Source organism: Mastigoproctus giganteus, chromosome 8 (genome assembly GCF_048544385.1).
Source record: "Mastigoproctus giganteus isolate SK-2022 chromosome 8, ASM4854438v1, whole genome shotgun sequence".
NCBI lineage: Eukaryota > Metazoa > Arthropoda > Arachnida > Uropygi > Thelyphonidae > Mastigoproctus > Mastigoproctus giganteus.
The window spans coordinates 132,251,831-132,265,416 of NC_143582.1; the positions used below are offsets into that span (position 1 = coordinate 132,251,831).

Below are 13,586 nucleotides of genomic sequence, written 5' to 3' on the forward strand. Positions count from 1 at the left end.
ATTATTCACAGTTCAGCATACGTTTTGCTGATAGAGATCACCTGCTGATGTGAAGCCAGTTACTTTTTAAACAGATGGAAATGTTTCCAATTTAAATCAGATTTACATTTTCAGGATTTGTTCTGCAATTGTAAAATTATAAAAAAGAAAAGGAAAAATTAAAAAATAAAATAATGAAACAGAAAAATAGTAAAGATAATTTCTCCAGGTGGGGCAAGGTCATTCACTAACTATTCCATGACACATTCACACTACAGTTCCACCTTCTCGTCAACAGACTGTTAGGCTAAGAAATGTGAGAACATACTGCTTGCATAAACAGTCAGTGCCATGAATTATGTATGAATATATGTAGAATAAAGAAGAGAGTAGCTAATGTATGACCTTCAACCACATATAAATTTCTATCCATTATAGCAACTTAAACAGAACTGTGGGTATTAGTATTTGTTTCTTCTAAGTTGAATGCAAACCCAAACCTTAATTCCAAGAACTTAGCCTCAGCCTTTAGTAGAAGCAGAATAACCTCCACAATTGAAAATTGAATGCAGTAAAGTGTGTAAATTTTATTTGATGTTAGTTGACAACCATAACAAAATCAAACTGCTACAATATGAAAAAAATTACATAATTATGCCTGTTGGCCTTTAGATATGATTTCATTATATATATATATAAACTTGTTCAAAGTGTCTTTTTAAAGATAGAGAAAAAATATTAATTGTGATGTTGATGGAATTTTTATGTAACAAAGATAAATTTCATTAATGAGTAAACAGTATATACTATTCATTGGCATTATTATTATTAGCCATATGATGCAAGGAAGCCTAAGGCTTATGCTGCACCAGCCAAAAAAAAATTCCCAAGTTACCCTGAGAGAGAGAGAGAGAGAGAGAGAGAGAGAGAGAGAGAGAGAGAGAGAGAGAGAGAGAGAGAGAGAGAGAGAGAGAGAGAGAGAGAGAGAGAGTCAGAAGTAGAAAGGAATCACCAAGAAAGAGAAGAATAATGATATCCAGCTCAGGACCCTGAGTATGCCAAGCCCATACTTACCAGATATGATCCTCGGGTGGTAATAACTAAGTTTATGCCAGGTCTTTTTACTGTATGTATTGTATTGATATTGGTGTTTAAGGACACAGGGGCAGCTAAGGCCAAAAATGTGCCAGGTCCTATATTATTGTCCTAAAGTAATATAATTTGTTACATTTTGGCATTGGAGGAATTCCTATATATGTATTTGTTTCAGACAGGTATAGAGTTCAGCTAGGTTAGCACTATTTCCAATTATCACTGTATGTGTTGTGGTGGATGTATGAGGGAGGGGAAGGCTCAGTGGGCCTGCCATTTGGATGGTTGTGAAAGATTAGCAAAGGAAAATGCAGCACTAGAACCTTTATGTACACCAAAGTTAATTTTTTCTAATTACTAACCTTAATAAGCAGTTACCATATATCTTATTACAAAAGAACAATAAATATTTATTAACTGATTGTTTATTGCATTTAGATATTTCAGATAATTGGCCAAGTAAAGGAGAAATAAAATTTGAAGGAGTGACATTAAAGTATGATACTAGCTTGGAGCCAGTATTAAAAAATATTACTCTTACCTTTAAAGCAGGAGAAAAGGTAAATTATCAGGTTTTACAGAATATATTTTATATTGCTGATATTACAATATTAACGATTTATCTATGAATCTACCTAAATTGCTAATATTGCTTTAATATAAATAACATCCTGAAAAAGAAAAATCTGCTATTTATTTAGAATAAAACTCAAGACATCATCATGACACATGATTGAAGACTTACTAGTCTGTCACCTTACAATGGATGGATTTCTCTGTTGAGCTATTTATATATAGTATTATATAGCTATATAGTATTATAGTATTTATCAATTAATCAAAAATATTTAGTAATCTTATTAAATTCCATTGTTAATTAAACTGCATTTAAACAGAAATCATGACCCAGGCTAGAGCTGCGAAGCAAAGATCACAGACTAGCGAGAGTGCTGTGACTTGGGCAAGAAATGAAGGGGACGATTCTCCAACACATCACAGTGTCAAAAGAAGTGCGAAAGGTTTAATGTTTGCTGAACTTTCTAAAACGGGACATGATCTAGCCAAGGAGGATATCTTTGTGTGTGCTAGATGCCTAGAGTGTCAAGAAATTAGGGGCCAACTCAGCATTCTGATGGGCATCTATGAGAGCTTGAGGTGAAGGGAAAATGCCCTCAAAGGAATTAGGGGGCTCACATCTGGTGAGTATGGGCTTGGCACACCCAGGGTCCTGAGCTGGATATCATCATTCTTCTCTTTCTTGATGATTCCCTTCTACCTCTGACTCTTGTTTCTCTCTCTCTCTCAGGGTAATTCAAAATTTTTTTTTTTGGCTGGTGCAGCATAAGCCTCAGGCTTCCTTGCACCATATAGCTAATAATAATAATAATAATATGAGGGGACTATCAAGCTCTCAGCTACCCAGCTTATTGGCAGAGCTGACTCCTGTGCATCAGGCAACACATAGTCAATCTCAAAGGCAGAATACACTGGAGATTGCCAAAGGAACTAGTTATTGTTGGGATACACTTAAATAGAAAGGGTGCAAGAATAATTGCTGATGCTATCGAGGCAGTGTTAGGTGGATCGGAAAACTGCTAGCTTGGGGGGGGGAGACAAAGACGAATAGATTAATAGTAGCCAATGGCAGAGGTGAAAGAGATTCTTGCACTGCTTCTATTGGAATGAGCAGAAGCCTGAAAAACCAGATGCAGCATATTTCAGAGACTGCCGGGAGTCATTGCGGTACAAGTAAACACATGGGTTGTGTTAGGGTAGCTAAGAATAGAAATAGGTGCATGTATACTTGTATGTACACCAATGCTAGGAGTTTAGTAAATAAATTTGATGAATTTGAGGTATTGCTCAAAACATCAAAGGCAGGTATTGTTGGAATATCAGAGACATGGTGTCACACAGATACAGTAATACCCCGACTTATGCTACCCCGACTTACGCGAACTCGGAGTTACGCGGTTCTTGATTTTTTCGTTTGGCAACGCTGCCGCCCACTATGTTCAAGGTCGTTTTTCATATGTTATCGATATACGGTGCGACGGCGGAGAATGAGAGCGAAAGATGAACAAAATTCAACTTTGCTGCTTTTATGTTTTTTATATCAGTGAAGGGGAAACACATTTCACCATAATAACGTAAAAACCAACACAATTCCAGCTATCGGTATAATCGCAAATGCAATTAGATCGAGTTTACTACCAGTTTATAACAGATTTCACTAGCAGAAACACAACTGTATTTTTATTGTTTTATGGTAGTAACCCCTAGAAATGTGAGGTGTTAATAGTGTATCTCTGCCTTTATGGTGTTGTTTATTCAGTTGCTACATGCGCGCAGCTTTGTTTATGCGTATCAAGCGTGCCTCCTCGTTTTGTAATTGTGCTTTATTCCCTAAAAATGAGTAAAATACTTAATTAAAAGGTGTGAAAAGGAAGCGTCCTGGTGAAGACACTGCAGATTCAGAGAGAAAAAGAAAAGCAATTATCGATAAACAGAGGCGGACTGGGTCAAAAATTCTTACCCGGGAAAATTTATAGTGGCCTGATACTATGGTTTATGGCCAAAATCACACCGGCCCACCGGGGTTTCCCTGGTAAGGCTTATGGCCAGTCCGCCTCTGTCGATAGAGAAAAAATATGAAATTGTGAAACGCTTTGAGCGAAATGAAAGACCATGTGATATTGCACGTGCTACAGGCCTAAATGAAGCAACGGCGAAAAGCGCATGACAATTGCAAACTCGACAGGTTGAAAATTGAAAAGGGCTCAATTGTAAAGGGCTTAAAAATTTTAGAAAACATAGACTCCAACGAAGAACGCGTTATAGCTACAAAGCAAGGAATAAAAAAATTATTAGCTTGCTACGAAGAAATTCTGCGTGAAAAAAAGAAGGCGCTGTGTCGTCAGACGAATTTGTTAGATTTTATGAAGACATCGACATCGAAAAAACTTTTTTACATAAGTCATTTGTTTTTTTTAATACATATTTTGTATTAATATGTATAAAGAACTGCAATTTTATTAATATTTTTCTTCTAAACTAGTGTTTTTGTTAGTCCTTGGTCCCAATTAAGTAAAATTTTTATGTATTTATATGCAAAGTTTTACCCCGACTTACGCGAATTCGACTTACACGATTTTCGTCGGACCCACCTATCGCGTAACTTCGGGGTATTACTGTATAAGGAATGCAGAACTGGAATTTGGGGACAACGTCTACAGAAAGGATAGACTTGATAGGAAGGGAGGAGGAGTTATGCTATTAGTTAAGAAATACATAAAATCCAACGAAGTGAAGCCAGTGGACATCGCTGGACAGTGCAGTGTCGAGTCAGTTTGGTGTGACATAAGTTGGGATATCAAAATTGAGAGTAGGAGTGTGCTATAGGCCTAATGACTCTGATGAGTATAATAAGATACTGTACAGGGAAATAGAGTGGGCCAGTAAATCAGAGATCCTTATAATGTGAGATTTTAATTTCCTAGATATTGACTGGAATTTGGGGGCTGGTCACTCACACACTAGCAAGGCTTTTGTGGATTTATTGGATGATTGTTTTCTACATCAGCATGTTCAGGAGGCAACTAGAGGGAAGAATACTCTTGATATGATTATCAGCAGTGATTCTTCATGCATTAAGAATCTGCAGATAAATGAACCACTAGGTGGCAGTGATCACAGTGTGCTGAAGTCGGATTTACTCAAAGAGGTAACTACCATTAGGGGTAAAGGGAAGGGTTATTGCTTTCGTAAAGGCGACTACGATGGACTGAGATAGTATTTAAATTCTATACAGTGGGACCAACTGATGATATTACCAACAGCAAATGCAAAATGGGAAGCATTCAAAGAACTTATCTTGGAAGCTACTAGGCTATACATAACAACTAAGAAATATTGTTCAAGGTTTAGGCCTAAATGGATGTCAGATGAACTGATGAGGCATATGGCAGAGAAGAAACATGCATGGGATACATACAAATTAACACATGACACAGAAGCCTATGATAGATACAAGTTGATCTGTAACCAAGTTACAAAGGAGATTAGGCAGGCGAAGCAGATTACCAGAAATCTTTGGCAAGGGATGCAAAGAAAAACAGCAAAGAGTTCTTTACTTATGTAAACTCTAGAAGGAAGGGGATGAATCAGATTGGTCCACTTAATATCGATGGGTCAACTGTTGATGATCCTGCTCGGGTAGCTAACAAACTAAATGAATATTTTGCATCGACATTCACACATGAGGAGTTATTTAGCGAGGGGAAAGCCAGAGGTGTATTCAACTCTAGCAGTAAGCTAGAGAATCTTGTAATAACTGAGAGTAAAGTGGAGGAAAAATTGTTGAAGATAAAAACAACAATGGCACCTGGGGTGGATGGGATCTATCCAGTTATATTAAAGGAGGCAGCAAAGGAAGTAAGCAAACCATTAGCCATAATTATGAGAGCTTCCTTGGACTCAGGGGAGGTACCCACAGACTGGAGATGTGCAAATGTGACCCCAATTCACAAAGGAGGATCAAAGGCTGACACAAGTAATTATAGATCTGTGAGTTTATCTTGTGTTCCAGGAAAATTAATGGAGGCACTAGTTAAAGAAGCACTGCAGGATCATTTAGACAAGACTTCAGCTATAGCTCGGACACAGCATGTTTTTGTAAAGGGCAAGTCTTGCCTGACCAATTTGATTGGATACTATGATGCAGTCACAAAGGAACTGGATGCAGGGAATAACTTTGATATTATATACTTGGATCTTAGAAAGGCTTTTGATACTGTTGCACATGGAAGACTGCTGCACAAATTGGAGCAGTGTGGCATTGGAGGCAAATTGCTGCTGTGGATAAAGGGGTGGCTGAGGGGGAGAAGACAGAGAGTGGTAATCAATGGACACTGCTCGTCGTGGACTAATGTTATTAGTGGAGTCCCTCAGGGCTCAGTGTTGGGTCCATTATTGTTTTCTGTATTCATAAATGATATTGATGAGGGTATATCAAGCTTAATGTTGAAGTTTGCAGACGATACAAAGGTAGGCAGCGTTGTCAAGGACACTACTGACACTATGCTGCTGCAACAGGATCTGGAAAGGTTGAGCAGATGGGCTTCGAGGTGGCAAATGAAGTTTAACATTGACAAATGTAAAGTACTACACATGGGAAACAGCAACCCCAGAGCAACGTATGAACTCTGTGCTACTACACTGACAGTGGTAGAGAATGAAAGGGACCTGGGGGTGGTTGTGCAGGCAAATATGAAGTTCTCTGAGCAGTGCAGACAGGCTGCAAGAGTAGCTCATGGTGTATTGTCAATGATATATAGGAATTTTTCTAGCAGGGATAAGGAGGTGATTATTCCCTTGTATAAGGCAATGGTCAGGCCACACCTAGAGTACTGTATACAGGTCTGGAGGCCTCATTTCAAGAAGGATGTAGGGCTGCTGGAATGAGTACAGAATAGGGCAACAAGATTAGTGAATGGAACAAAGGGGAGCTCTTATGAAGAAAGGCTTAAGTTTTGCAAATTACAGTGTCTGGAGACTAGGCACCAGCAAGGTGATCTGATAGAGGTGTATAAAGCCTTGAATGGTTTGAGCATGCTCAGCACTGAGCATGCTCAGTGCTGATGGGATTCTTTCTCTTGCTCAGAATAATCACTTGAGAGGGCATAAATTCAAATTGAGGAAAGACAGATGTAGGATAGACGTGCAGAAATTTGCCTTTAGCCAGCGGGTGGTTGGTGGAACAGACTTCCATCCCTTGTGGTGGAGGTTGATAGCCTAAATAAGTTTAAGGCTCGGCTGGACAGATATTTTGAACGAACAGAGGGGTGAAGTGGAAGTGGTTTTTTTTTTTGGTTTTTTTTTTTGGCTGATGCTGCATAAGCTTGCTTTCTTGCATCAAATGCCTATGCTAATGCTAATGTTGGTGACTCTATTGTCAGGGAGATGTGGATATACTATGCAAGAATGATTTAGAAACATTAGCATTAGCATTAGTAGAGGCATACGATGCAAGAAAGCAAGCTTATGCAGCATCAGCCAAAAAAAAAAATAACCCTCATATTTCTTCCCTCCATTCTTTCCAAATGCCTGTCCAGCTCAGCCTTAAATTTATTTAGACTATTAGCTTCCACAATAAAAGATGGAAGCCTGTTCCACCAATCAACTACCCGCTGGCTAAAGGCAAATTTCCGCACATGTATTCTACAACTATCTTTCCTCAACTTGAAACTGTGCCCCCTCAGGTTCTTAGTCTGAGCAAGACAAAGAATCTGATCAGCATTCACCATTCAAGGCCTTATACACCTCAATCAGATAAAAAAATCAGATGATATGTGGAACAGGACCAGGGTATGTCTGCCAGGGGCAAAAGTTGAAGATGTAGGGCAGATATCATCTTTTAAGAGCACAAAAGGTGATATTGTTGTGCACATTGGAACTAATGATCTTAAGAATAAGAGATCTGTAGATTTACTCAACAAGTACAGGTCAATGTTTAAAAAAAGTCACAAATTAGGGTTGAATGTGAGAGTGTCTGTAATTCTGCCCAGACACAATAGGAAGGAGTATATGATGAGAGCCTTGTTGAACAATTTGGCCCAGGAGAGATTGTTCAAGGCTCAAGGGGTAGAATTTTTTTTCAGCCTCGTCTGTGCTTGTTGACAGGAGAGACTGCTTCTACAGGGATGGGGTACTCTTAAATAGAAAGTGTGCAAGAATATTTGCTGATGCTATCAAGGCAGTGTTAGGTGGGTCGGAAAACTTCTAGCTTGGGGAAGATACACAGACTAAAAGGTTAACAGTGGCCACAGGCAGAGGCAAAAGTGATTCTTGCACTGCTTCTATTGGAATGAGCAGCAGAAGCATCAGCATGGAAAGCAAGGCAATGGAGATTTCCAGGACTGTTCAGAGTCGTAGTGGAACAAATAAATACATGGTCTATGTTAGGGTAACTAAGAGTAGAAACAGTTGCATGTATATCTGCATGTACACCAATGCTAGGAGTATAGTTAATAAATTTGATGAGCTTGAAGTGCTAGTCAAGACATCAGATTCAGATATTGTTGGGATATCAGAGACGTGGTGTCACACAGTTATAAGCAATGGAGAATTGGAATTTGGGGAGTACACTGTGTATAGAAAAGATAGGAAGGGAAGAGGGGGGTATGCTGTTAGTTAAGAAAAACATAAAATCTAAGGAAGTGCATCCGGTTTATGTAGGTGGACAATGCTATGTTGAGTCAGTTTGTTTGACATAAGCACTGGGAAAGGAAAAATGAGAGTGGGTGTGTGTTATAGGCCTAATGAATCTTATTAGTATAATGAGCAATTGTGCAGAGAAATAGAGTGGGCCAATAAATCAGAACATCTTATAATGGGGGATTTTAACTTACCAGGTATTGACTGGAACTTGTGGTGGTCACTCGCACACTAACGAGAATTTTTTGGATTTATTGGATGACTGTTTTCTACAGCAGCATGTTTGAGAGGCAAAGAATTCATGCATTAAGAATTTGCAGATAAAGGAACCACTGCGTGACAGTGATCACAATGTACTGATATGTAAATTACTTAAAGATGTAACCACCATGAAGGCTAAAGGGAAGGGCTTTTGCTTTCATAAAGGTGACTACAGGGCCTCAGACAATTTTTAATTGAATTCCCATTTAGAATTCAATTTACATTGGATTCTAAATGGTGGGAAGCCTTCAGGAACTTAATCTTGGAGGCTACTAGGCTTTTCATTCTAACTAGGAAATTCTGTTCAAGGTTCAGGCCTAAATGAATGTCAGATAAATTGACACTCGTGGCAGAGAAGAAAAATGTATGGGATGCATATAAATTCAGGTTACACAGAAGCCTATGACAGATATAAATTTGTCTATAATCAAGTCACAAAGAAGGTTAGGCTGGCGAAGGCAGATTACAAGAAATCTTTGACAAAGGATGCAAAGAAAAACAGCAAGAGTTCTTTACTTACGTAAACTCTAGAAGGAAATGGATGAATCAGATTGGACCACTTAACATAGATGGGCTGACTATTTATGATCATGCTCAGGTAGCTGATAAACTGAATGAGTATTTTGCATCCACATTCACACACAAGGAGTTAGTCAATGAGGGGAATGCCAGAAGTTTATCAAACTCTAACAGAGAGCCAAGTGATTTTGTACTAACTGAGAGCAAAAGTGGAGAAGAAATTGCTGAAGTTAAACATAAGTGGAGTGGATGGGATCTATCCAGTTATATAATTATGAGAGCTTCCTTGGACTCAGATGAGGTCCCCATGGACTGGAGGTGTGCAAATGTATCACCAATTCACAAAGGGGGTTCAAAAGGTGACACAAAAAACTATAGACCTGTTAGGTTAACTTGTGTTCTGGGGAAAATAATGGAGTCATTGGTTAAAGAACCATTACAGGATCATCTAGACAAGACTGCAATAATAGTTAAAACAGCATGGGTTTTTAAAGGGAGGTCTTGTTTGACCAATTTGATTGGATACTATGATGTAGTCACAAAGGAACTAAATGTCAAAAATAATTTTGATATCATATACTTCGATTTCAGGAAAGCTTTTGATACAGTTGTACATGGAAGACTGCTGTACAAATTGGAGCAGTATGGCATTAAGGGTAAGTTGCTACATTGGATAAAGGGATGGTTGAGTGGGAGACAACAGAGAGTGGTAATCAATGGACACTGCTCTTCACTTAGAAATGTTATTAGTGGAGTTCCCAGGGTTCGGTGCTAGGCCCATTGTTGTTTTGCATATTCATCAATGATATTGATGAAGGTATATCAGGATTAATGTCCAAGTTTGTGGATGATACAAAGGTTGGCAGGGGTATTAGCGACTGTAAAGACAGTATACTACTCCAACTAGATCTAGACAAGTTGGGCAGATGAGCTGAGAAGTGTCAACTGAAGTTTAAAATTGACAAATGCAAAGTACTGCATATGGGTAGCAATAACCCAAGAGAAACGTACCAACTGTGTTGAACTTCACTCAGGGAAGTGAAAAGTTAAAAAGACCTGGGGGGTGTTTCTGCAGTCACATATGAAGTTTGCTAAGCAGTGCAGATGGGCTGCCAGGGCAGGTCATGGAGTCTTGTCAATGATATATAGGAATTTTGCTAGCAGGGACAGGGAGACGATTATCCCATTGTACAAGGCAATGGTCAGGCCACACCTAGAGTACTGTGTACAGGTCTGGAGGCCTCATTTTAGGAAGGATGTAGAGTTACTAGAACGAGTACAAAGAAAGGAAAAAGATTGGTGAGGGGAACAAAGGGGTGCCTTACCAAGAAAGGCATAAATTCTGCAAGTTGCAGCATCTGGAAACTACACACCTGCAAGGTGACCTAATCGAGGTGTATAAGGCCTTGAATGGGTTGAGCAAGCTGAATGCTGATGGGATTCTTCCTCTTGTTCAGATTAAGAACCTGAGGGGGGCATAGATTCAAATTGAGAAAAGTCAGTTGTAGAATAGACGTGCAGAAATTTGCCTTTAGTCAGCGGGTGGCTGATTGGTGGAACAGACTTCTATCATTTGTTGTGGAAGTTTATAGCCTAAATAAATTTAAGGCTGAGCTGGACGGGAATTTGGAACGAATGGATGGGTGAAATGGGAGGAGTTTTCTTTTTTTTTTTTTTTTTGGCTGATGCTGCATAAGCTTGCTTTCTTGCATCATATGCTTCTACTAATGCTAATGATGGGTGACCTGTCATCTGATAAGAGATCAGTAAAACATCCCTCATGGTACTAGCTTGAGTTTTAAATGAAGTGCTGGCATTTTGTCTGATGACAGGTAGCTTTGAACAGAGCAGAAAAGAAGTAATTTTGGCCACATTCAAGATTGAGAATCCACCCCAGTGTCAAGGCTAGCATACTAACAGTTCCTCAAATTTTACTCAATTGACAAAATATGAAGTACAAACAAAATGAGCCTTTAAAATGTTAATTTGAAGGCTGCTTTTTTTAAACAAGGTACTCTTGTGCTGCGAGAAATACTGGTGGGTTGATATAACATTGCAAACATCTACCTCCTGAAATTGAGAAATTTTTGTCAACAAATGCAGCATCCAAGCATCATATCAAAATCGAATTAGAAGAGACAGATTAGGGACAATCTTGCTAAATCAGTCAAAATTACTTACATATTTTATAATTACCACTTGAAGCTTAACCTCCTATCCAAACCTGTAGTCTGATGCACTATGGCCTGTGTATTGCAGATGTATGTGTAAACCTCCAGACAACAACACACCTCATCTGATAAGAAATCAATAAATCTCAAAACAGCTCATGAACGGTATCTTGAGGTTGAAATACCTAGTAGATTCGCTTTTTTTTTTCATAATTTTCATTTATTTAATGTGAACAGATTTGTTTTTAAAAAATCTGTCAACATTATGCTTTTTGATTCTAATATAATCAGTACGCAGGTCGAAAATCAAGATAATAATAGGAATATCACGAAACAAATCTAATAAATATTTTATTTTTTTACTTGATCGAACAGAATCAATCAGCAGGTCTGCTGTTTTAGCATTAGCATTAGTAGAGGCATATGATGCAAGAAAGCAAGCTTATGCAGCAGCGACCAAAAAAAAAACCACTTCGATTTCACCCCTCTGTTCATTCGAAATACCTGTCCAGCTGAGCCTTAAATTTATTTAGGCTGTCAACTTCCACAACAAGGGATGGAAGTCTGTTCCACCAACTAACTACCCACTGGCTAAAGGCAAATTTCCACACATCTATCCTACATCTGTCTTTCCTCAATCTGAATTTATTCTCTCTCAGGTGATTATTCTGGGCAAGAGGAAGATCCCATCGGCATTATGCATGCTCAATCCATTCAAGACTGTATATACACCTCTATCAGATCACTTTGCCGGTGTCTAGTCTCCAGACACTGTAATTTGCAAAACTTAAGCATTTCTTCATAAGAGCAACTCTTTGTTCCATTCACTAATCTTGCTGCCCTTCTCTGTACTCGTTCCAGCTGCTCTACAGCCTTCTTGAAATGAGGCCTCCAGACCAGTATACAGTATTCAAGGTGTCGCCTGACCATTGCCTTATACAAGGGAATAATCACCTCCTTATCCCTGCTAGAAAAATTCCTATATATCATTGACAAGACACCATGAGCTACTCTTGCAGCCCATCTGCACTGCTCAGAAAACTTCATATCTGCCTACACAATTACCCCCAGGTCCTTTTCATTCTTTACCACTGTCAGTGTAATACCACAGAGTTGAAACTTTGCTCTGGGATTGCTGTTTCCCCATATGTAGTACTTTACATTTGTCAATGTTAAACTTCATTTGCCACCTCTGATCCCATATGCTCAACCTTTGAAGATCCTGTTGCAGCAGCATAGCATCAGTACTGTCCTAACAACCCTGCCAACCTTTGTATCATCTGCAAACTTGGACATTAAGCTTGATATACCATCATCAATATCATTTATAAATATAGAAAACAATAATGGACCCAACACTGAACCCTGTCCACGATGAGCAGTGTCCATTGATTACCAATCTGTCTTCTCCCCCTAAACCATCCCTTTATCTATAGCAGCAATTTGCCTCCAATGCCACACTGCTCCAATTTGTGCAGCAGTCTTCCATGTGCAACAGTATAAAAAGCCTTTCTAAGATCGAAATATATAATATCAAAGTTATTCCATGCATCATAGTATCCAATCAAATTGGTCAGGCAAGACTTTCCCTTAACAAAACCATGCTGTGTTCGAGCTATAAATGAAGTCTTGTCTAGATGATCCTGCAGTGCTTCTTTAACCAGTGCCTCCATTAATTTTCCAGGAACAGAAGTTAAACTCACAGGTCTGTAATTACTTGTGTCAGCCTTTGATCCTCCTTTGTGAATTGGGGTCACATTTGCACATGTCCAGTCTATGGGTACCACCCCTGAGTCCAAAGAAGCTCTCATAATTATGGTTAAGGGTTCACTTACTTCCTTTGCTGCCTCCTTTAATATAACTGAATAGATCCCATCCACCCCAGGTGCCTTTTTTATGTTTATCCTTAACAATTTCTCCTCCACTTTCCTCTCAGTTATTACAAAATCATCTAGCTCACTGCCAGAGTTTACTTCACCTCTGGCATTCCCATCCCTGAATAACTCCTCATGTGTGAATGTAGATGCAAAATACTGATTTAGTTTCTTAGTCACCTGAGCAGAATCCTCAACTGTTGAACCATCAATATCCAGTGGACCAATCTGATTCATTCCTTTCCTTCTAGAGTTTGCATAAGTAAAGAACTCCTTGCTGTTTTTTTTTGCATCCCTTGCCAAAGATTTCTCGTAATCTGCCTTCACCTGCCTCACCTCCTTTTTAACTTGGTTACAGGTCAACTTATATCTATCATAGGCTTCCATGTCACCCATTAATTTATATGTATCCCATGCATTTTTCTTCTCTGCCTTATGTCTCATTAGTTCATCTGACATCCATTTAGGCCTAAAC

General features: G+C 38.9%; 1 protein-coding gene across 2 annotated transcripts in view; it reads left to right on the forward strand.

Annotated features, from left to right (window-relative positions):
- Positions 1–13,586, forward strand: part of LOC150081824 (ATP-binding cassette sub-family C member 8-like) — a 1,084,700-nt gene that overhangs the window by 937,937 nt on the left and 133,177 nt on the right. For both annotated transcript variants that reach the window (XM_090378918.1, XM_090378919.1), the window contains one exon: positions 1,510–1,631. In XM_090378918.1, coding sequence (XP_090235044.1) covers positions 1,510–1,631 — 122 coding nt within the window. The remainder of the gene's footprint in view (positions 1–1,509; positions 1,632–13,586) is intronic.